The sequence below is a fragment of the Limulus polyphemus genome, unplaced genomic scaffold (genome assembly GCF_000517525.1).
Source record: "Limulus polyphemus unplaced genomic scaffold, Limulus_polyphemus-2.1.2 Scaffold724, whole genome shotgun sequence".
NCBI lineage: Eukaryota > Metazoa > Arthropoda > Merostomata > Xiphosura > Limulidae > Limulus > Limulus polyphemus.
The window spans coordinates 171,205-197,307 of NW_013666334.1; the positions used below are offsets into that span (position 1 = coordinate 171,205).

The following is a 26,103-nucleotide window of genomic DNA, read 5'->3' on the forward strand; positions in this document are numbered from 1 at the left end:
CCCCCGAATATAACGAAATTCAGAAAGGGTTCATAGAGCGAAAGAAAACAAGGTCATAACTATAAAACTTTTTTTTTTGAATGGAGTATAATGTTCAGTGATATACGGATTAATAATTTAACAGGTGTAAAAAATATGATCATCTTGGATGCAGATATTTCTATGAAAATTTTACGGATTAGAAACAGTATTTTCCATGAACTAGTTGCAATCACTCAGGTTTAAACTACGAAATAATGTCACACATGCACAATAAGTCGAAAATACGACTGTGTGGGAGAGAGCTGGTTATTTCAACGATAAGCATAAAGCATGACTTTGTAAGAGTTTCTTTGTTATGGATGTCGCGCAAAGCTACACGAGGGCTATCCGCGATAGCCGTCCCTAATTTAGCAGTGCAAGATAGAGGGAAGGCAGCTAGTCATAACCACCCTGATGTGTCCCTTTCTATCTTCAATTTTTAGTGTCATTCTTATATACCAGAAAGCTTCCCTGCTTTTTTCATAAGAACTACTCACTAAATATGTGTACATTTAAATTCAAGTACATACCGACACATTCAGATATAGACTTGAACCACTAAAAACCGTAATATTTACTGATATTACAATTACGACTAAAAAATGACAGCTGGTTTTTTTTTGTTTGTTTTTTTCGAATGGTGGCTACTACTTTATCTAATGCCTATATATGAGGAACGAGAGTAATCCGCTTCTTTTTATACCGATTAAACGGCTGGTGGGCTGTCTCTATAACAAACTTGAACATTTATTACATACATGATTTGTGACGCATATTAAGAGTAACGACAAGGGTTTATGGATCGGGCTCTGAGAACTCAGAGAGATTTATCAGAATGACTTCGAGGGCTGCTTACATGAACAAGCCATTAGAAATCGGAGCTGCGTCGATAACCTATCAATTTTACTGAAATAAAATGATCTTTCGAAGATCGCTATGTGGATAACGTATAACCTGTGGTACCCATCTCGTCATGAATAATATTTTCTGTATATCCAACTATACACTTCGTTTAGAATGAACAGTGGCGAAAACTGTGTGCAGAATCGTATCGCGATAGTCGAATCGATTGTTTTTAAGTTGTCTGTGTATCAGGGGCGATTCTCTCTGAAATGTCGTTGCCCCTCAAGTTAATGCCGTCCATTAATCTAATTTTTGATTTTTCCCAATTATATGTCTCATTGACCCCCTATATTTCAGTTAATGGAAGATATAGCAGGCTGTTTTGTTTTGATGATGCTTAGACTTTAGGCATGGGCTGTTTGTTAGGGCGCTCGACTCGCAATCTGTGGGCCGCAAGTTCGAATCCCATCAACGATCATGCTCACCATTTCAGCCGTGGAGGTGTTATAATATGACGGCCAATCCCACTATTCGTAGCCCAAGAGTTGGTAGTGGGTGATGTTCACTAACTGCCTTCCCTCTAGTCTATCACTTCTAATTTGGAGATGGATAACCCTCGAGTAGCTTTTCGCGAATTTCACAAACAAACAAATACTTTCGGTAGATACTAACTTTAAGTTAGGCCCTTAGCATAAAAAAACAAAAATGATCCGCGTATTTTTCACAATAACAACAAGGTGAACGGCAGTTTCTGTAAAGAATCAATCAGGAAATCTCGCCGTATCATAACACCCGATTTTTTTTTTTCTTGACATGTTTAGCTCCGATTTCTCACGGCGCTGTGAAAATAAAGAATAGCCTTAAGTCTCTAGTTGTGTCATAAGGAAAGGCATGATGATAAATGGAGGAACAAGAAAAATAAGTCAGACATAAAGGAATCAATAAACAGTTGACGATGAATTAGATCAATCTTTAAAAACAATGCCTGTCTTATCATAAGTTTGAAGCATATCCGGCGCCAGAAACTACACCATCAGAGAAAACCCACACTTTCTAGGAAGGGGTCGTTATAAGAAATCCTGGGTCAAACACACAATCACGACATAAATATTAAAAACTTGACAGGTTACTATATACGCTATAATAAGATATATATATATATATCTTCAGTATGCGAAATACACAAGCCCTACCCCTGTTTACTGAACACGGAACAATTTTCTCCGTAGAAAGGGACCCTAAAAAGAGGGTAAGGGTTACTCATGGGATACATTCTTGGCATTACAAATAATTTACTTGTTTCGGCTATTTACTACATGTATATTTTTTATTCACTGCACTAAAGCACTTGAGAAAATCAATATCTCAACGATCTGCTAACTAACAAAGGTGGAACATGCAACAGGTATTTTGTTCCCGCTCGAAAATGTAGGTTCTTACACGTCAATTCATTATGTCCTGGAATAGTATAATTCTGAAAATGTCACAAAGACTGAATATCATTAAAACGATCATGGATAGTTGTTTTAGCGTTCACTAGATTGTCCGAGAAGAGGATGTTTTACAATAGGTCCTACTCGAACAGGTTTCGGGTATGCTAACGTAATTAACCTTTTTTTAATGTAGTTGTTTTAAATAACTTCGTATTCATTGATTAAAGAGCATTTAAAGTGTTAAAACCTATAATATTTCAATGGGATAATTATTTTTTCTTCGATAATTTAGCAATAACACACGGCCTTTAATGTTCATCATAACAATGGTTCTGTTTTTAAGTAGGCTAATTAGATTTGTGGGTTGTGTAAGATACGTATATAAGACGCAAAACAACACTTCTGTTGAGTGAATGGTGTGTTGCTTATAGGTTAATCTTTATTGGTATTTATGAAGTGGTTATTTGAAATTTATTTTAAACAATTCGTTTTGTGTGCGCTAAGGCAGTTAATGCGATTGGTTGGATCACTCATCAAAACTTCACTTTGAGAAGATTAAAAAGTGGTTGTGGAAGTCAAAAACATTTACAAGCAACATGCAATGATATATTGTTAAAAGGTAACTGACACGTCGATTAGTCATTTTACTTATGTTGTTGGTTAGGGCCCAATGTTGCCGTCTTAATCCGCAAATCGGGTTGGATGGGTGGCTTCGCTGGGGGTGTAGGGTTAAGGTACTGGGTTTAAGTTGTTGTCAGCCAATAATATAATTGGTCAAGTTGCACTCAACTTTAGGAATGTGATAGAATTTTCAAAAGGTCAACCCAGCAGGAAAAGATACTCAAAAGAGATTATCAGTCAAAGATTGTCGATCTCTCTCTTTATATAGGGTGTTATTCAAGGATCTGAGAAAAACAAGTAACATGAAGCTGATATAAGTCTTGAATATGACGCATTAGTTTACACGATTATATAGCTATACTTACAATTTTCAAGCATCCTGTACTTAATCCAGTTAGTTGAAGCCTGAAGAAGTTTGTTGAAATGTGTGACAAGTGTGATTGCAATTGACCTACAATGTTGTATACAACCAGTGATGGTCTTGAACTCGCTCTTAGTTACGCTTTAAAAACTTAAATCAGAAACAAAGTGCCTCTGACAAAAGTATAGCAAATTGTAATTTTTTTTTATGCATAGCGGCCTTTATTTTATTTTAACATTAACGAAAAGCACGTGTAATCAATAGTTCTGTCATACATTTAGTTGTAACGTTATGAAATAAAATATATATTATTCTAAAAAATAAACGTGAAGTTCTGTGTATTATCTGATTTATCACTTGTAACTGAGTTATACCGGTTTCAGGTAGAAGGAACCGGGATAGTTTAGTGACGAGTGGTAGATCGAATATAGATTGGGCTTCACATTTATTTATTTTTTTATTTTAAACAGCTTTAAGAATAAATTAGTAACATCAATGCTGTATACTCTTGAAACTTCTGTATAAATATAAGATCTGTGTGAATAAGAGACACATCAAAATATATTTTTCGTTATTTTTGGTATGGAATATTATTAAAGTTGTGACAAATGACGTATTTTCCATTTGCAGTGGACCGGGCTAAGCCTAGTTGATAAAGTGTTGGACTGTGAGTCCGTGGGTTACATACAATTGCCGAAAAATCGCGCTTGGTAATTATTTACCCATTTTACCGAATTAAAAAAGGTATGCGTAATTTATATCTAAATGTATAACCACAACGCATACACGTTCTCAAATTATCTAAATGCATATAATGAAGATGTTCCATTTTTGTATATCTAAATAAACATTAGGATAATGAATAACCATTTCTCATTCCTTAGTCACTATTGTTTGCTTGTTTGTAGTCAGGTACAAAGTTACATAATGGACTGTGCCGACCACGGGTATCGAAACTTTAGCCATTAATCATATAAAATGGCGTTCTAAAGCATGTCCACTGCTAAATCTTTCCTGTATGGCCAAGGCACAGTCATTAAATGCATTTTTGTTTTTATCTACGTAATTGTGTGAAATTTACAATTTTGGAAAATGTAATTTTGTAATGATGATAAATATGTTTATTAAATTCCTAACTATTTTCAGAAATAACCATGACTTCTTACAACATCACGATGCGATTCTCAATCCATGTACACTCCTGGAAACCCTTTTTTCTCAAATCGGCCAAACAGCGCATTATTTTTTTTAAGAAAATACTTTACTTAAAATGGCGGATTTTTGTTGAAACTCTATTAAATTTTATCAAATATTAATAATTAAGAAACATATGAATTTTGACAGTTAGTTCATAGTAAATCGTTCATATCCAAAAAAACAAAATCCAATAAGAATTCCAGACCCACGAAGGTTTGTTGCCGTACAGATTTTTATAATCATTATGGTATAAATATAATTTAACAATACCTTGGACGAATAAGTAACAGTAAGAATAAATCACCTTGTTTTATTACAGTATTACTTTCCATTGTGATTTTTTTTACGATCGCAAATTCTTAGCAATTTTAACATTAAAACCAATAAATGACACTTAAAGCATGAAAAACCACCAACCAAAATATTACGATATGAAAATAAATATCGGAGTGAACCTTTAAGGAAAAGGTGGGCTTTAAATACTATCTCATAGACTAAAACACTGCGATTATGTTACAATAAATTGAAATATAAGTACATATTACAACTTACAGTGAATAATTCAAATACCTAGCTGACTAGTACATACTTGAAATCATAAATGGGCCAAAAAAAATTCTCAAAAACTCAACAAAATGTCATTTTATATCACGAAATATCTGACACTTACCTATCACTTCCTAGCTGCCTCTGGACCTTTTTAACATTTGGAACCTGTGGATCATAAAGAAAAATATAGTATTCTTCTATTCATGCCAGTCTGGTGAAAAGTAAGCTAACTATACAGGATTAAAATAACGCAAGTTTTAATCCTTTACATATATCAAACTATATAGAAGCACTTCCTCTTATACAAATCAATACGGAAGAAAGCTAAAACAAATAATAATTAGAATGCACTGAATCATCGGGTGAATATCCTAGCTGTTAGCAATGTCTTAGGCTATGATCCAAAAATATCTCACAAGATTTGGCACGTTTAAGAGATATAGGTTAGTCCTAACTTCATATACTAAGCCAAGAATGGAAAATAATTTTCCTACGTGCAATATTAACTCAACAAATTGACAACTTATTTTATGCATTATAACCAACAACACTTATGGGAATTTGATATCAAAAATAAAAAAACATAAAAACTCTAGTCATTTGTTATTAGGATCCATACAGCTTACCATAAAATGAAATTTGAATTACACGTTTATGTTTAGAAATTAGGTGGGGAAGGAACTAGTCTGACATCACAAGGTAATTAAACTTTGACCTTTCTTAAGGTTTACGATACACATACTACAAAACTAACAACACAGGATTTGTATCGTATTCCTAACCCCCTTTCTGCCCCCCCCCCGTGACTCGGCGGCAAATCTAAAGGCTTATAACGATAAAAATCGGATTTCGATCCCTAAGGTGGGCAAGGCACAGATAGTCCATTGTGTAGCTATGTGCTTAACAGCAAACAAACAGACCGATTTGTAAGCTTCAATTTTTCACCTCTCGCTTTAGTAAGTGTTACGTCAACATATGCTATGCAATGTTGGTTTCATCATCAGGACAGTATATGTACTATTTTCTGAAACTTCATCTTCTTTAGGAGTGCTTCGTAAAAATAACTGAATCAAGACAAACAGGCTTCAACTTACGAACGATGATCAAAACGAGAGTAACAGAGTACTTCTGTTACAATGCCCCTAACTTAAAGGTCATTCTAATTCAATACTGTTTGCTGAATGCGTAATAACTTTAAAGCAAATGATTCAGTTCGTTAAAAAAGTTCATACTCTCGTAGTTCGTTTAAAACATCAAATAGGGAGCGCTAAAAAATTACAAATTAATTTAATATGTAAATAAATTAAGTTCGCTTTGTACTGAGAAAACGAATTTAACTTTCCGTGCATAACATAAATAAAATGAGACCTAAGTCAACCAACTTTGCTTCACGTGTTTGATGTACATATAATAAAGACGAAGTTTTGAAATTATGATGTGTTTAATGCTTTAATAGCATAGTTTAAAACCCATATTACATCAGGGAAATATATTATAAGTTGCTGAGAAGCAACGAATGATAATCTAAACGTAGAGCTTTTAAGACGATTAAAATAGACAGAATGTTAATCTAAAAGCTATGCACGAATTGGCATACGAGAACAATGTACTTCAATACTCTGTTTAGTGGCTTTTATCTTTCCATCGGCACTTAGTCTGAGCCAAGTCTTAACTAACTTTTCATCAATACTGCTTAAAAGTTAATTTTGGTATGTGTCAGCGTTTATTGTTTCCCGATTATATGATAGGAAAATGGTTTTAAAATATTGAATATTCTATTACTAGACACATTCTACCATGTTTTAGTTTCAGTAGTTGGAACACAGATTATTTTTATATATTAGAATATCAGTACCTAACTCGTGTCGATATTTCTTTTATTTTGTTTTATCAAGTGATAAGTTTAAGCGGAAATAAAAAGTATTTCTATTGTAAAATGTTCACCATTACTTATTCATATTGGCGGTTAGATGCTAAAATTGGCCCCTATAATTAATCGGTTTTTGTTTGTTGTTAAGAGCTGTGCCAATAACAGGAATCGAACCCCGAATTTTAGCGTTATAAGCCTTCAAAATGGCTCAGTGGTTATCAATAAATGGGAGCAGACATTTGGTTGTAATTTTTAAGACCTTTTCCCTACTGAGAAGGCATCATTATATGATAGTATACATTTCGTTATTGACTTTGAAGAAATATTTGAAATGTATAATTTCTCCAAATGGTCCTTTCTATCGAATATCGCAGTCAGCAGGTTGGAACCTTTACATCACACCTGGAAACTATGAGATGATAATTAATCTTTACACAAGAATTAAATATATAACTTTCAAAGAGCTGATACTTGTAGTTCACTAATGCTGAAATGTTACAGGGATAATTTTTAAAACATAATGTAAAGTTTATTTGTTTATTTATAAAAAAAATAAAAAAATGTATGTATTCAACGTGCGCGTAAAGAAAAATCCGGTCTTTGTTCTTACTTTGAGCAAGACCAGAAAAACGAATCGTTAATTGAAAATCCATCGACTTGCAAGAAGGCGATATTAAAGCCACTTGCTTAATTCCAATTGTAGCCTCGTCCCACGTTTCTCGCGCCATTCTAATGACGGTATGTCTACACGATGGTGCTGTAGAAACAAGTCATGCAAACCTTGAAAAACAGATCTGGTAAAATAAACCAACGTTTTAATATCCGGGATTTCTCTTTCCTTCTAATAAATTCTAGAAACGGTAATGGACGTCAGCGTTTCCAATATGGAAATCTGATACCATGATATTTCTGGTAAGGATTGCAAAATTATAATAACATTGACAACTTCTATACAGTTTAACTACCACTATTTAATTTTTTATGAAATTCTGTTGTTTCTTAAATCAAAAATTTACTCGACACTTTTTCTTTCAATACCGATTGTTTTACTTGCATTTTTTAAATTTTATTTGGGTAGTATTTAGCACTTTCAACTTGAACGGTTCCTCATTTAATAAATGAGCTAAACGTTTAGACCAGATCAGACTCCAAGGTTCAGACATAGCCTTAAATGTTACCAGAGTGAGGGCAACCAGTCAGCGGCGCCCGTCGCATACACGACTACTCTTAGACGGATAGCGGGACTGGTTGTCACTTTCCTAACGCGCTCACATCCAAAAGTGAGGGGGGGGGGGGGTATTCAGCGGTATATCGCGGACTCGAGTTTTAAACTTTCCAATCCGCAGCTCGGTACGTTAACAATTAGCTCACACCCAGACACTTCTTTTAGTAGCACACTAAATGGATAGTTTCTTTTTATTGTTTGTTTTCTGTCAACATAAAACGTGCGTATTTTAAATTTATTCCTGATTTTCGTATTATTCCTTACATACTTATTAATGAGAAAAACGTTTTTCCTACTTCTTGAAATACATGAAATTAACCTATACTATTGTTATGTACGTAATATGAACTTGGCTTCGTTTAGCTTCGAATTGGGAGTATACAAGCGTATATATATGTAAGTTCATTGCTGGGAAATATGTCCGATAAAGTCCGAGAACAATTATACTAAAACACGAAGGGTAAAATCATACAGCATTAACTAAACATTTTTAGCTGTGGTGTTCTCAAAGTCTGTTTTGCCTCAGTGTTTAGCTTACAGATTAAAAAAATATACAAAATGAAGTGAAAGGTTTTCATGTTTAGACAGACTGAACTTCAACTACAGTTACGTATTCCTTTTCTTTAGTTGAAATAAACAGCACCATCTAATTGAATTACGCGTATTGAAGAAAAGTCAATAACCAGCTTGATCATAGTCGAACACCTTAGTACTAGCATTAATGATAACATTTTCGTAACAATGACAATAGCATTAATGATAATATTTCCGTAACAATGACAGTATTAAGACTCACTTTTGGTTAAGATTCTTCCATAGTGAAATATTAACATATTCGGATGACACTTCACTACGACGTATTCAGATCCATGCCATTTTACAGTATAATAAAAAGCGACCAATTTCCGTTTGAGAATATTTTACGATGGATAGGAAATATAAGTGGAAAATAAGAATATTAATTATGTTCACTAAAACGTCAATGCTTAGAAAGAGAAAAGTATTATGATGGTTAAAAATAAATTACAAACTCTAAGAGACAAAAGCTTTCATTGTTTAATGCACCGGAAAGTCTTTATGCCTCACTTAATAACAAACTCGAGTTAATATGGAAGGATAAATGGGGCAGGCAGAATACATATGCAAAGAAACTCTATATTATTATATAGGAAAAAAAGAAAAAGTTAAAGAGAAAGAAATACGTCTACACTACGGTTTTTTTAATTCTCTTTACAAGGCACATAGCTATAAAGATCCATACTTGTACTCATCTTTATAATTTTATTCATTTTTGATTTTGTAATGGAAGCACGTGTTTATTTTATTTTTCAAAAATAAGAGCGTGCAACTCAACAAAGTTACGTTCTTTGCATATCATTACTATAGTACTCAGCAAAAATTAGAAGCATCCTCCATGCTGGATAGTATCATACTACAGTATAGAAATACATTAAGTTTGTTTGTTTTGAATTTATGCACAAAGCTACACAATGGGCTATCTGTGCTCTGCCCACCACGGTATCGAAACCCGGTTTCTAGCGTTGTAAGTCCGCAGACATACCGCTGTGCCACTGGGGGGCAATACATTAAGTAATAGTATTATTTTCCTAATTGAGGTCCCCATGGAAGACAGAAGTTGCTCTAATGATATTTCCTTCTAAATACTGACTTAGCACCTTCTACCATCAAATACAACATTGACGTTGTTGTTTGTTGTTTAACACACTGAAGAGAAGGAGGCCGTAATAAACATTTGCAATATTTGTTACACAAATATTCTATCGTGTAAGAAAAGCTAAATACTGACTTAGCACCTTCTACCATCAAATACAACATTGACGTTGTTGTTGTTGTTTAATACACTAAAGAGAAGGAGGCCGTAATAAACATTCGCAATATTTGTTACACAAATATTCTATCGTGTAAGAAAAGCTAAATACTGACTTAGCACCTTCTACCATCAAATACAACATTGACGTTGTTGTTGTTGTTTAACACACTGAAGAGAAGGAGGCAGTAACAAACATTCGCAATATTTGTTACACAAATATTCTATCGTGTAAGAAAAGCTAAATGCTGGCTGTACGAAACTACACGGTTTTACTTTTTATAATTTATATAAATATAATAGTACTCTCTGTTGTCTATCCATGTAACTACTTCGCAAGGTGTGGATGGATCTTCAACAAAATTGGTATGGAGGTTCATAAGGTCCATGCGGAGATGTATGCAAACTTGTGGTTTCAAATTTTGTGTTTTGTAGTTTTTATGGGCGTTTTTGCGTGTGTTTTGTTTTACAATTACGTATAAGCAAAGCAACTCTTCATATCCTAAGATAACCTTTCATTAACAATGAATGTACATAACTTCCATCCAGGGGACGGATACTCCAGCTAGTGTATAATGAGGTCGATGAAGAAAAAACAGATCACATTTCTATGAAAATACAGAGCTCAAACAAACACATGTAGGAGTATTTCAAGGTAGCTTCTAAGTAATAATTAAAACAACCGTGCTATAGAAAATTGTTTCATTTAATGTATGTCCGTGTACTTGACTGTTTCTGATTGCCCATTCTTTCAAAAAAAAAAAGACAATTAATATATTTGGTACAAAAGTTTACTAGAGTTCAAGCAACATAAAACCAGACTTGACAAGTCTCATGTGTTGAACCTCAATTATATCACGAATGAAAGTACAAGCATTACTTAACGATTCACCTGCGCCGTTTTCTTGTCGTAGTAAAGAGATGATATTAAGTTTTATTTTATGTGTGGATTATCCAGATTTCTGAATGTGTATTAATGCCACTTTGCATTACAATGTACATCCTTGTTTTATATTCAAGTATATTAAACTTTCTAATCTGCAAACTGTGTCACTTTCGTCCTTAGAAACGCACCAACATGTACCATTTAACTTCATTGGAAAAAAATCATTGGGGGGGGGGGAGGTATTCCCCCAGAACTTCATATAAAATAAACAGCACCTGTGGCAATAAATTACATATACAAACAAATCTCACTCTTTGTAATTAATAAATCTTGGCATCTATGTAAAATAGGATTTGGTGACTGTAGGCTCATTATCGAAGTTTACTGAACAAAGTTTTTAAGGTTTTGTTTATAAGAAGAAAACCAAAAGGTTTGTTGAAGATTTTTATGAAAACCCAGGAGTTAATTATAAGGTGAACGTGAGTTATAGAAGAACTGTATATGAGTAAGTGCAAAAATTACTTTTGTTAAAAACGTTCTGATGAAAATGGACTAATTTTGAAGGAATGGTGATTAAGAACCAATCATTTACTGCTGATGAACTGCTTGGATCAACTTTTAGAAACCCATTATAATTACCCCCCCCCCCCTCACACACACACACACAAAACTTCTTAAGGCATAAATCATGTAGAGTTATTTGAAATATGACAGAATGGTAAGGTTGAAATAAGATAATAACTGAATAGAGTTCGAAAATACAAGTAAGTTCAGCTATTTGTTCACTGAAAAGTATTTGTCAAGTTTATGGGAGAAGTTAGATATTAGTCAGTGGTCACTTTATTGAATTAAGTTAAGCTCTAAAATATTTCTTTTTTAATATTTAATGGGCTAAGATTTGATAGGAAATATTTGAATATTTTTTGACACAAGATTTTGGTTGAATATAAGTCAAACACGAAGGTGCCTGAAAGGAGAAAATTGTTGTTGTGTCGGATATTGTGACCAAAATGTATTTAAAACACACATACACCGATAATAATAGAATAGTTAACAGTACGAGGTATAAACACAAACGTAATGTTATCGGAATAATATAACCATTGCTAAGTTTAATAGCACAACATTCAATTTTTCATACTAAATGTATTATAAAACAGCATCTTAGACATGTAGTTGCTACCACGTTCTAGCCCAGCAGATGAGTTCTGGTATTGAACAAAATGCTTCCTGGACAGTGATTTGTGGCAAAGAAAAAGTTATAGCAATTATTAGTTATGTTGGTTAAACTATTTTGCCAATTTTCTACGTTTAACACAATAACTTAAATGCACAGTACACTACACTACACACAATATTTAATGTTGAAAGTAGCCAGATTATAAAAGTGCTAGATATTACATGCATATACAAGATATTTTGAAAACAATGAAGGAAACTACAAATTGCACTAATCTTTTCCGAGTCACATCTTTTAGACCAAACTAACAGACAATGATTTCACGTGCAAATAGTACTGGCGTCCAAAAAGAAAAAATAAAACAATCCCTGACAAATCAAAAAGATGTTAGCCAAAAGAACAAACATCTTTAAAGTAATAACCTCTTTATAAGGGTCAAACAATGATGTAACCAGTGTTATTTCACAAAAGAAAAACCTGAATTTTATCTTTCCATTGTCACTGAACTTGTACAGGTGGCAGTTTTGTTTATTGTTTAGCACAAATCTGTACACTGGACTACCTGCGCTTTGACCACCATTGGGATGATCGAACACGAATTTTTAGAGTTATAAGCTCCCACTCAATCTTACCACTGTGCATCGTGAGGTACAGGAGGCATATAAATTTATAAAGACTTCAATAAAACAAGGTATCATGATCTTGACCTAGTAGTTTCTTTAGTTAATCATATTTAAAATGGAAATAATACACAAAAAGATGAATTTACTGGACACACACATATGTACATATACCTACACTTTATTCACAAAGGAATTACATTTACACGTTCATCCGAAAACCTGCTCTCATCCAACCATCGTAATTCAGCAGTAAGCCAGGCCTTATAAAAGTTTCTGTACATTAGTTCTCGCCAACATAATTAAATTCGTAGACAAAGATGCGGAGATAAGCGTCTACAAGTCTGGGAGCATATAAACCCGAATTTACGTAGCTTTACAAAGATTCACCGGCAACAAACAATATCTTACTTTCATTGAGTAATTCTTCACAATCACTTCAGTTTGATTCTGAACTTTTTTTAGTTCGTGTGTATAATGATCAGTATTTTAAGGGGAAAAAAAGGTACTTATAGTCTTCGCAAATGCCGTTCTTGCGGATATAATTTCAGAGCGAAACTTTGAAATATATTTGTTTGACGAAAAAAAAGGATATGTTTACTGTTTATTACTGTGAAAATGAAACAAAAAGCTGAACAAACTAATAAAGGCTACTGTTTTAGCGAAATCCGTCTTTCTAGATCACAACATATATACAAAATTATAAAAAATTTTCACACACATACACCACTCATTTCTCAGGAAAACGAATCAGCGAATGATAAAGTGATGTGGAAGAGAAGAAATGTGGCCAAAACCCGAGCTTCACGAAGTTTCTTTCCTAGCCATATCTCTAGTGCTTCATTTATTGATCTCCTCACTGTGTGTGTGTAGGCGCTGTTACAAAAGCCCATGGGAACACTTTGATCTACGTTCTGTCATCTCCTGGTCTAGAGGCGTGAGCAGAGTTTATTATGGGATAGAAAGAACAAATAAGGCAGCTTGTGGTGCGGGTTTCATTTAGCTTAATCAGGATATTGCTTCGGAGTCAACATACTGAAGGGAACTAAAAAAACACTGAACTTGGATTATTATGCAAAATACGGAGTATCAGTGTTGGTTTCACATGGGTTAATCAGGATATTGCTTCCGAGTTGACATAATGGAGGAAACTAACAAAGGTTGAACTTGGATTATTATTAAAAATACAAATTATCATGTTGGTTTCACATGGGTTAATCAGGATATTGCTTCCGAGTTGACATAATGGAGGAAACTAACAAAGGCTGAACTTTGATTATTATGCAAAATACGGAGTATCAGTGTTGGTTTCACATGGGTTAATCAGGATATTGCTTCCGAGTTGACATAATGGAGGAAACTAACAAAGGCTGAACTTGGATTATTATTAAAAATGCAAATTATCATGTTGGTTTCACATGGTTTAATCAAGGTATTGCATTGGAATGGACTTATTGGAGGAAACTTTAAAAACGCTGAATCTGAATTATTATACGAAATACCGAGTTTCGTGTTGGCTTCCACATTATTCAGTCAGAGTATTGCTTCCGAGTAGACTTACTGGAAGAAACTAAAAACCACTGAACTTAAGGATCGAGAACACTGCCAACAGAGATGACCTGTAGCAGAGCGGTCGTAGAAGTTTTCTGTGGCTTGCCTGTTGCTCATAATTAAGACCAATTCTTAATAATTGTAATGATATTACAGATTTCTTTTTGATCAAAGGTGAAAATTAAAGGTCTTAATATATTCTTTGATTCGTCAAACCTTCTGACTTAAATGAATGACCTTTGGTCTATTTGGGTGTCTCCTGGTGGAAACAACTGGCAACATGTTGTACCGTCTGGTCAGTTTTATTAAATATCTCGTTAAATACAGATATTTGTAATTCATTCGTGTTACAAAGGGCCTAAGAAGACGAAGAAATTAGTAGCTTTTTGCAATACCAATTTCCAAGGTAAAGCTACTTTAATAAACAAAATAATAACTGTATTCGTTTGATGGATTTCTTTCAAATCTGTTGAACAACGTAGAAGATGTACATTTGACTCAAAATTAAACTGGATACCACGTATTAATGGCATAAAACCACAATTTGGAAGAGAAAAAACGAGTTAACTTAGGAGTCTGATTGGCAACAACCAAGGAGCTTTACCAGTAAACATATTAAAAATTTATAGAAAATACATAAGACCAGTCGTCGAATTTGCTTGTATAACATGGCTAAATGTATCAAAAACGCACACTAACTTGCTACCTCAAATACAAAACTATATTTTAACGAAAACATTTAACGTCCCACGATCAAGAACCTCAGTATTTCGACACAACTATTCAAACATCTCAACACTATTAGACAAACTCCTGGATAACTCGCTTTAATAATATAAGAAAAAAAAATGATAAAAATGAACTGATGAGCAAACTAGAAAGTTACGTAACATATGATGAACCAAGCCCTAAGTACCTCTCCTCTCTAAACATCATAAATAAGAATCTTACAGGCCAAACAGTGCTAGGCTAACTGAATCCCAGACACAAACGTAGCTCTATTTCAAAAGGATTTTATATGTAAAAATAGATTGTGTGTGAATATGACTGCTAAGTGAAACTGTATTGTGAACACGGACTAATAGTGCGATCATACATAAGTGAAGTTAGTGAAAATATACGAGTTAGTATTACCTCATGAATTGGATGGACATGGCATGAAAAAGAGTACTGCGGACGATGGACAAACTTTAACATACTGTGGTGATGCAACAACGTAACATGGGGTAATTAACTAGGATTCAGTAAGAGTGCAAACAAAATAACAATTCCTGAGAGGGAAGATTTCTTTGTTTTGAATTTCGCGCAAGGTTACACGAGGGCAATCTGCACTAGCCGTCTCTAACTTAGCAGTGTACGACTAGAGGGAAGACAGCTAGTCATCACCACCCACCGCCAACTCTTGGGCTACTCTTTTACCATCGAATAGTAGAATTGACTGTCACATTATGACACCCCCACGGCTGAAAGGACGAGCATATTTGGTGAGACGGGGATTCGAGTCGAGCGCCCTAACCACCTGGTCATGCCGGGCCCAAGAGGGAAGAATAGGTCAACACTGTACCTGACCCTCCCTAGTCTAAAACATGGATCGAATCCTGATGAAGAAGAATACGTTTTGTCTACATAACACATACACGAACACGCACACAAATAAAAAAAACTTCTACGTGGATGAACTATACTTATTTAGACGTGAGAAGAAAAATTTGGATAAAACACAACAAAGAATAAATTGTCCCGTCCATGTGAAAAAAAAATTATAGTTTTACTTTTTATTTTGTGCCCAAGATAAAACTTTTTATTTAGTTTTTATTTGAGACGTGACAATTTACTCTTTATCATCTCTTATACAAGATCATGTAATTCGATACATTCGCAAGTTACGAAATCTAAACACTGATTCCTCTATCTACAAATTTTTTCTTCATTAGCCTGTATAACTTGCTTTAGCCTGATTCTGCCACAATAATTTATCATTTAGTCCTTCCTCAAAATTTCACAATCACTGCCACTTTGACTGTTTAGGATATTAACGTAAACTACTCTAGGTCTACCTACCGTATAATCGTTCCTAATTTTCAATTAATAAACTAGAGTTAAAGTAGCTAGTCAACAGCATAACACCCACCGCCAACACTTGGGCTACTCCAATCATGTAGTGGGATTTGACCGTCACTCTTATACCGCATCCAGGACCCCTATGTACTAAGCGCTTTATTTTTTCTTTTCGGTAACAGGGCGTGAACCATAAACATTCGGTTCCAGAAACAGGCACGTTTACCACTAAGCTACGCCTGGCCCTGCCATCTGGAATTCATTTACATTATTCCTGTTATATAAATATACAAATTAACAAATAGTTACATAAAGACCTATTTCGCCCTTTACGTAAAGGTGGAATTGGATTATCCAAAATATCAAACTGGAACATTTATCCAGTTTGTCTCAAACACGCAAACTAAGAAGTTATAATTTTTGAAACTGTCGAAGATCATTCACTATCATTTCTTATGCACACAGTGATTAAACGGTTTGTAAAGAGGACTCTTAAGTGCACATATAGGATGAAATACACTGAGTATTTTTAAAGTGGAAATGATAAGTTAAAGTCGCATATAACGAGCAACATCATAAACAAGATAAGACCTCATTAAGTGTTCAGATGTACAAATAAAAACAGAAGTTGTTCCACTTTCAAAGAGTAGAACGTCACAGTTCCATATATACATATAAACATGGCTATATATGCTAAAATACTTGGTAGGAAAACTTACAAAAACAACGTCACGTGTCCACAATGAACAGGGCATATGCGAAGATCAGTGTGAAATTCTAATTACATGTGTAAACTAAGTTCATAGCTGAAAACCACAATTAAACTTTGAGAATGATACTGGGACAACATGATAATTAAATACAGGACAACTAATTATAATTAAATTAGTTTTGTCGTATTGATGGTTTGAAAAGAAAAAGATAGTTTCACACAAAATTTAAAAACCTATATTTATGGTAAAGCTACACTAAGTCTTTCTGCCGCAGTTCCTAATTATTAACTACTGGCCACATGGAAGTCAACGGCATCTTACCACCCACAATCCACACTAAGGGATTGGCTGTCACTCTTATACGGCACCCCAAGTTTAAAATGCGTGTGTGTGTGTAGTGGGGGATACTTTGTGTCATTCGAAATCCAGAGCTCTACCACAGGGCCAATACGATCCCCCAAAAAATTAAAACAAAACTGTATATTCGTAAAATAATATCTACAGCGTGCATTCTTATCAACAGAAGCACGTCCTTTAAATCATAAGATGGAGTAGTTACAAACGGAAGACAAATCGCGTTTTTTAAAACACATTTTAACAACTGCTATGTCTACTAATAAGATACTCTTTTCTCCTTAGTGACCGACTCTCCTCTTCTCCTATGTGCTTTCTTTTCGGGAACCCTTTCTAAAGAGAGTTAATTTGTTTTTGTGACATTATTTTTAATGTTTATGAAGCAAAAGGGGAGTCCATGTTATAATAAATCTGCTAAACTGTGAGAAATATCAGTTACAGATCTATATCAGGTAAGGGAATTCCCCACTCCGAACTACTACTTTTCGTGGAACGCTCATTATTCACTTTCTTTCTTGCGATGGAGATTACTGACTCCCAACTTACACAAACACTGTAGAAATCTCGACGTTATGACAGAGGTAGAAAAAAAGGTAAAGTGCCCTAAACATAGTTCGGACAAAGGAAGGAAAAAAAAAAGAGAGAACAATTTTGACGGTTTTCTGTCTTTATAACACTTTTACCACTTAAGTAGTGATATAATAAATAACATCCAGACTTGGTCTATTCATCTACCATCCCACAATTTCATATATTTTCTTTATCCTGTAATGACGGGGAATAGGTTTTGGGTTAAGAGTAAGAACAAGGTTTTCCAGTCATACGATGATAAGATATAGTTAGTTGTTGAATGACCTCAGTGTTTTTCTTCTTCGCAACAGCAGTCAAACACTGAGTCTTTTTTTCCCCCAAGCATTAATGTGAACGTATTCAGACTACACTTGCTCCTGCATGCCATGAAATCCAAGTGTTCTTAAAAGGCATGCGAAAAATCTGCATACCCAGTCTTACTAAACATGTGTATTCAAGTACAAGCTCAGTTTCAGTTGTTGTATATTTCTAAGTAGCATTCTAAGTACATTCAGTACAGTAAGTTTTAGTACGTACAAGGCTCAACATTTTCGAATGTTTTTTTGTGAAATTAATTTATTGTCGTGTATGAATCATATCCCGAGAAAAGCTTTTGACCAAGGAGTTATCGACAATATAAAATCTCAAGATCATTTCATATTAGGTTTAATGTTCTCTCATGACAATTTAAGCTCTATATATGATCACGATTCATATCTTCTCATGATGATCTTATATAATGTATACGACTGTTTTAATATATTTATACCATAAAATATTTTGTATGATCGTTTTTAATGTTTTGTGGTGATCAACTTGCCTCCTGTATGATAAAGTTTCAATGTATTTGCATGATCAATTTATGTCTATTGCCGTTTTTAATGTTTTATTATGATGATCAACTTACTTTCTGTATGTGATCCTTTTCAATGTTTCTTTATGAATTAATTTATATTTTGTATATGATCGTCTTTAATGTCCTTGTACGATCAACTTACAATCTGCATATGATCGTTTCAATGTTTTCTCATGAATCAACTTATATTCTGCATATGATCGTTTCCAATGTTTTCTCATGAATCAACTTATATTCTGCATATGATCGTTTCAATGTTTTCTCATGAATCAACTTACATTCTGCATATGATCGTTTCCAATGTTTTCTCATGAATCAACTTATATTCTGCATATGATCGTTTCCAATGTTTTCTCATGAATCAACTTATATTCTGCATATGATCGTTTCCAATGTTTTCTCATGAATCAACTTATATTCTGCATATGATCGTTTCCAATGTTTTCTCATGAATCAACTTATACTCTGCATATGATCGTTTCCAATGTTTTTCCACGTGTCAGCTTATGTTCACTACATACTAGTTTTTAATGTCACATTACCGGATTCGATGGACCAGTAACTCCAGAGCAATACATTTACTTCTACTTAATATTCAACATCGTACTTGACAGTCTCCCCTGGGATATACGCGGCACCACCATGGTGACATCGAAATCCAACACCTTATGATCACACAAATAACTGTTTATATCTAGTAATTTACTACAATAAAAAATACTCTAAACAATCCACTTTGTTTTCATAAACTGGTATTTTTGATCACGCGAAGAAATCCTTGGGTAGTTTCTAGTCAAAAGTGTACATGACAGACACATTGTAAAATTAACGGGTTTTGTTTGTACAGAACTATAAGAGCACTTGGGGTAATTCCTAAGTTAATGCTTCATCTACATCGTGTAGTAAGTTAGAACGATCTTGGTCTTAACAGCTTATTCTGAAGCACTTCTGTAGAGCGGAAGCTGTTCTTAGTTTATGATGCTTTTAATTCTTGAAACAATTGGATATTGTTCGTATCAGGAAAATACTTAGCGTTAAGTTGTTTTCTACGAGTTAACCTTTAATTATCTTTACATATGTATGTTTGAATATATTTCTTTCTTTCGTGAAATGTAATGATAATGAGTACCAAAGCAATATTTCTGTGACCATAACGTTAAATGTAAGAAGTCCGAAACTGTGGAACACATAAAATGTACTAAAGTACGTTATCGAAGTATGCACTTTAATGAACTTGAACCGTACATTCAACTTTGATGCAGTTTTAACAGAAACACTTCGGTATAAAACAGTGTTTGTGTCATTATTAACTTCGCTAAAATTTCTAAAAAGTTTCTGTTTAATACGTATTCAGTGACCTCTGAAACAACATCACAGACAGTGGCGTAAGTATGCCCTCGCAATTGCGGGTAGTCCGAGCCCAAAGAGGGCCAGAAGGGTTCGTTTGTTTTAAAGCAAAGTTCTATTGGGCTATCTGCTATGTCCAGCAAGGGGAATCGAACCCCGAATTTTGGTGTTGCAAGTCCGTAGACATACCGCTGACCCAAGGGGCCTGGCAAATTTTAAGAACTTCCATAAAGGGGAATAAATCTATGTAGCCCAACTATTTTTTATGAAGGAGGGGCATATTTTGTAGTTACGTCACTGATCACAGGTGTGGAAACTATCTGTGAAACAACAACATAGATATGCAAATAATCTATGAAACAACAATAGAGGTATTAAAAATATCTGTGAAACAACACAAAATACGAATAATATGTGAAACAATACAAGCATGGCAACGATCCCTAAAACAATGGTATATGTAAGTGAATAACATATGGAATAATTATGCAGATTTGTGAAAGATCTCTGAAATAACAATATAAATATGCAAATAATTTCTGAAGCAACGCATGTATGTGCGTAAACTAGCCGAGAGATAATAGTCAAATAACTTACCCGACAGATTGCTTTAGATATTATTGTTTCACTCATATGCTACCGCTAGAACGTAAAATTATGCACAAAACTTACAAACAAAAAAAAAGCCACTTTTAAAAACAATTTAGTTATTCTTTCCAAGTTCTGAACAAAAAACAGTAAAAGTAATTACTTGAAATTTACAAGATGTTTTATGATTTCATTTTCAAATAACAATGGAAAAAGGTTCACACCACAAAATTTCTGTTAAGAGCAAGAGTTTTCTTTGTATTTTAAGAAGTTTGCATAAGGCTACACAAGGGTATCGTCGCACAGCCGTACTTAATTTTGAATTAAAATACTACAGGGAAAGCAACAAGTATACAGCATTTACTACCAAATCTGGGGCTATTATTGTATGATGCAACGGGCCTCGAACCATGAACCCTCGAAGTTATAATCGGGTATGCTAACCACTAGGCCAGGTCTGGCCTACGAGGGCTCTCATCCATATACGTGGTATAAGATACATCGATATCAGTTCAACTAAGCTCCCTACAGAAGCAATACCACTATTTATTACACAACTTTAAACATATTTGTTTGTTTTTGTTTATGGTAAAGCTACTGAGACTATCTGCCGCCGTCCCTAATTTTGAACTACTCGCTAGAGGGAAGGAAATCGGCCGGCAGCATCGACCGTCCATTCTTGCGCTACTCTATTTACTGACGAGTAATGGGATTGACTGACACGTCATAACCACCCCCCCCCCCACACACACACACACACAGCTGAAAGGTCAAGCATGTTCGGTGGCGGGCTTCCCCACAAATTGCGAGTCGAGTGCTCTAATAACCAGACCATTACTTCGAGTACGTGTTCCAATAACTACTATATTATCATCACATTTATTGTAGTACTGTTAATGATATAATCTCCAGGACGAACGTACTGCTGAAATAAAGCACGAGCTCACGAGATATATAATTTGATGATTTTATTGCCTCTGCAGTTCTATAGGGTGTTCCCGAAGTTCCCGATTTCAGTTTGATGTGCTGATTTATGAGCATATGTAAATAAATATTAACAGTAAAAAATAAGAAATGAAACTCACCGTTTCTTCTTCACTATCGCTAACTTCCAAATCCTTATGAAGGCTGATCCTATAAAAAAAAAGTTATATATATATATATACATTTGTTCATGTATGTATTAAGTAGTGGTAATAATAAATATGCAATTACAAAACCAGAACATCATCATTTGTAAGTGAGCGAAAGTTGTCAGCAACCACAAAAGAATGAGGTAAAAATAACTTAAAATGTAATCCAAGTACGTTCAAAGGCAAGCCGAATCAAGAGGGAATCTTCAATAGCAGCGGCTGTAATTATATCTCAAATCGGTCAAGAGATGGAGCTATGAGCTAAATGTTTGTACTTGAAAAAAACAAAAAAAATCAAATGCCATTATTTGCGCCACTATGCTGCAGCTAAAAAAATGCCCCAAATGGTGTACAACTGCATACGAGCATTCAAATAATATTATACAACACTGGTAAGAATCTGCTGTAAAATGTTTACGTCATAATAGTATTAGAATCAGTTATATGTCTTTCAAATTGTTTAGAAATCAATATTATTTGTTTTGTTGAATCAAGAAAATATGAGAAATTGTCCTAAAATTTCTGCATACCAAAGGCCTGAAATTAATAGCCCTACTGACGAAAAATACGGGTATACCAAAAATTCCTAAATTCATATCCTCGTTGTCTAAATTTTGTGTATGCTAATAAAGAACATTCTTGTGGAGAGAATACAGAGGTAAAAGCTAAAACACACAAACTGTATTTGGTAAAAATGCTTTTTAAATAAAAGTAAGGATCTAATGTAATAGTAACTTTTCAAATGTGCGATTAATATATCAATATGGTCTAAAATATCTTAAACCGCATTATATTTTCTATCTTAGGGTACTTTACATTGGGCAAATCCATGTAAATCTTGAATACTTTCATCAATCTATCTTAAAGCTATTTAATGCCTGTTCTCGAACATTCTAATCGATAACCGAATCTCTTTGCAAGTGGCGTGTTGACTTTTTTGTAGGTAAACCTGAAAGACAGTGGAAGGAAATGGCTTTCCATATAAAAACTGAATGCTTATGTTATGGTCAATACACTCATTAGTCAGTGCTTGTAAGAAGAAAGCTAAACGTTTCGTCTGGACATCGACTATAACATATACATGCTAGTGTAGAGCCATGTCGTTGCAGATTAACACCGGCGACATGTTTATTTGTATTACGGCAAAAACGGGTTACATCAGTAAAGCTGAAGGAACTTGTCAGAACTCTTTCCGAGGAAGATTAACCACATGGCAAAACTTTTAAACGATGTAAAACCAAAGGATACAAAATTCCGAAGAAGAGAGCATGCTCTCTCTACAGAAGTGGAAAAATTCATTCAGCAGTGTGTTTAAAAGAATAAAGATTTTCTAAACCACACTTCAAGCCAACCTATAAAATGCCCTCATCAACGAAATTAATGCTATATCTACGACAGAAACTACCCCCCCCACCCCACACACACACACGAAGCTAGGCAGATCACCTAGTACCACTAACAAAATTACGAACGTGAATTTCACGTAGTTGATAGAATACAAATCAAAGTTCACAAGCTTCCTGTAATAACTCAAAATCAACAGCTGTTTTCATAGGAAAGATGGCCAAAAAAAAAAACTGGAATCCAAATAATCCCAATTGACTATATGCCTGTCATGTACCCAGACGCAGCTTCAAAATCAACAGCTGTTTTCTTAATAAAGATGGCCGAAAATAGTGGAATGACATAACCCCAATCGACCACATACCTGTTGTGTGTACCCGAATGCAGCTCCAATGGATTCTTGTGTGCCTTTGGTTTCGTTAAATGTGATCTTAAGGGTCTATGAAACGTACGTCAAAATGTAGGAAGCTTCTTACAATGAAAATTGCAGCGCCGAGCGATAGTGTGTAAATCATAGTCATCAGACCGAGCTCGTGCAATTAGTCCACACTAATTACAAAATTAAATCATTAACCTGTTGTTTTTTTCCTTCTTTCCATTGTTTGAACTCTATACGTTGGTTCATCGACATTGCTTGTAACACTATAATATTTTAGTTTGGAATAGAAGTATACTTTATCATAACACTACATATTTAAATCTTGAATTAGTAGAAGAAATCCCTTTAAACATTTTACCGACGTCTTAGTAAAAATAGCACAAGTTGTAAATATACAAGGACACTGCCCCGCCCACCAAAAAAAAAGATTAAAAAGAAAATATGTGAGAACAACATATATACTTTTTTTTTCTCAAATTTTAATTCAACAAAACAGACTACAAGTATTAAAAACTAGTTCAACTTTTGTATATGATGGCTGATAATTTTAAAATAACCCTAATATATTAAGAACACTATTTTATACACCTAAACAGTGATGGATATGGGAGTACATGCTGGTACACGCCGTGTACCTAGTTCTCAGTTTGCTATTTTTTCCCCATTGGTTAATTTTAGTACCACTGAAGATGTTTATTAACCTTATCGTCACGGGTCAAAGGCCACGTCATCGCGTTTGTTGACCTACATTCAAAATTTTATTGAACTACTATTTTATTGATTTATCTCAATAAGTTTGGTATGAAATTGTGGACTATAATTCAAATTTTAGTATTATACACAAGTTAATTTCTTAAATTAAAAGTAAATATTATAAGAACACACGTAAATATCGATTCTTGTGTGTCACGTGATATGTTGAATGCAGCATTGGTTCAAATTAGATGTTTGTGATTACCGATATTAACACGCTAGAATATAAAATAAGAACCTCCTATATTTTCTATTTGTTTTTATACCTATCACCCCACTGCTCCTTCTAAGCGAATACCTAGTTCCTAAATCCCATTTCCTTTCCTGCACCTAAAGATGGTAAACACAACAAGGTTGATAAACTTAAGGTGTTGCAATTTCTCAAAGATACCTACCGTAAAATACTGTTATGTCACATTAACTTTTTTATAATTATTTTAAAAATACGGATTTTCAAGATACAAGAGTAATTCGTTGACTCACGATGTGGAGATAAGAAACCTTACTCCCTAGCCACCAAATACGTCAAATGTGCGTACAGAATATTGAATCCCGCAGTGGGAAAAGTGGCATCCGTAAAAATAACATCAGTATCAATGCGAAAAGTGGGGAAATGACATATGGAAGAAAAAATGATAACGTTTCTTCACAAAAGAATTTTGAAAAAAAAATTACATTTTTATGGTTTTTAATTACAGTATTAAAAAAAGGTGTTCCCACTTCGCATTATTACTGGGTGCCACTTTTACCGATGACAGTATTACTGAACACCAGGAATAACAGATACTTTAACTTTTTAATTTTTTTTTTACATACTGCCAAATTGATATTTGTCGCATAACCTCTTACGTGTTTATGGCTTTTTCAATGTTGTTTTTTAGCGCAAAGCTACACAATTGGCTATCTACGGTCTGTCCGACGCAGGGATCGCGCCACAAATTTAAGTCCATAAACTTACCGTTCACCCACAGAATGATGGATTTTTCAAACCGACGAGAATCCTGGTTCGCCCTTGTTCACTATTTTCGCAGTTTGAATTTTGGAGATGACGTCACATCACGTGATTTGAAAGGAAATACTTTCGATATTCTTAGTCTCGTACTATTGGTGTTAACAAACACGAGACTTTGATATTATTCCCAAATATTTTCTTGGCTGTTTTTAATGCTACAAAATCTAGCTGAAAGTCAGTTGTTGCATTCTTACTATTCATTCAAAATCACCAGAATAATTTATTTCATGAGAGAGATGTTTAGTTGAAAGCTGTTTGACGTATGTGATACTGATAACTGAATGAACCTTAACTTATAAATGACTCAACGATTAAATACGAAAACACAAAAGAAGGAAAAACCATTGCACAGTTTCGACCTTGTTGTCTAGTGAAGCCTGAGGGAAGTTTTTCTCCCCATACAAAAAGGAACATGAAAAGTGGTTGTATTTTCCCAAGCTTATACGCCAAACGTGGAACACAATAACATGAAAATTAGTCCTAACACCATATGAGCTTTTGTTTTAGTTTTAAAAGTTTGTAGAATTCATTGATTACTATATCTATGGAAATTTATTCGTACATATAGACAAACTTTTCTATTAGTTTTTCTGGGAAACAGAAAAATTCAGATAAAATATACTTTTTTATTTCTATTTAAAAGGGGGGGGGGGTATGAAGAATGATAACACTACCAAAGCGTTTACCTATATATATATGTGTGTGTGTGTGTGTGTGTGTGTTATTTATATGTACGTTAGTCGTTGGTTTATTCGTTTTAGTTTTTTACCCTACCGTTACGTTACCCTTGGTTTACGTCTATCTATTTAAT

The 26,103-nt window shown here is 34.1% G+C and overlaps 1 protein-coding gene across 1 annotated transcript in view; it reads right to left on the minus strand.

The window, feature by feature from the left end:
• LOC106460180 (AF4/FMR2 family member 4-like) overlaps positions 1-26,103 on the minus strand; it is a 174,629-nt gene that overhangs the window by 35,224 nt on the left and 113,302 nt on the right. The window contains exons 8-9 of the mRNA XM_013919867.2: positions 21,757-21,805; positions 5,147-5,190 (exon numbers count right to left, since the gene is read on the minus strand). Of these exons, the coding sequence (XP_013775321.1) occupies positions 5,147-5,190; positions 21,757-21,805 (93 nt within the window). The remainder of the gene's footprint in view (positions 1-5,146; positions 5,191-21,756; positions 21,806-26,103) is intronic.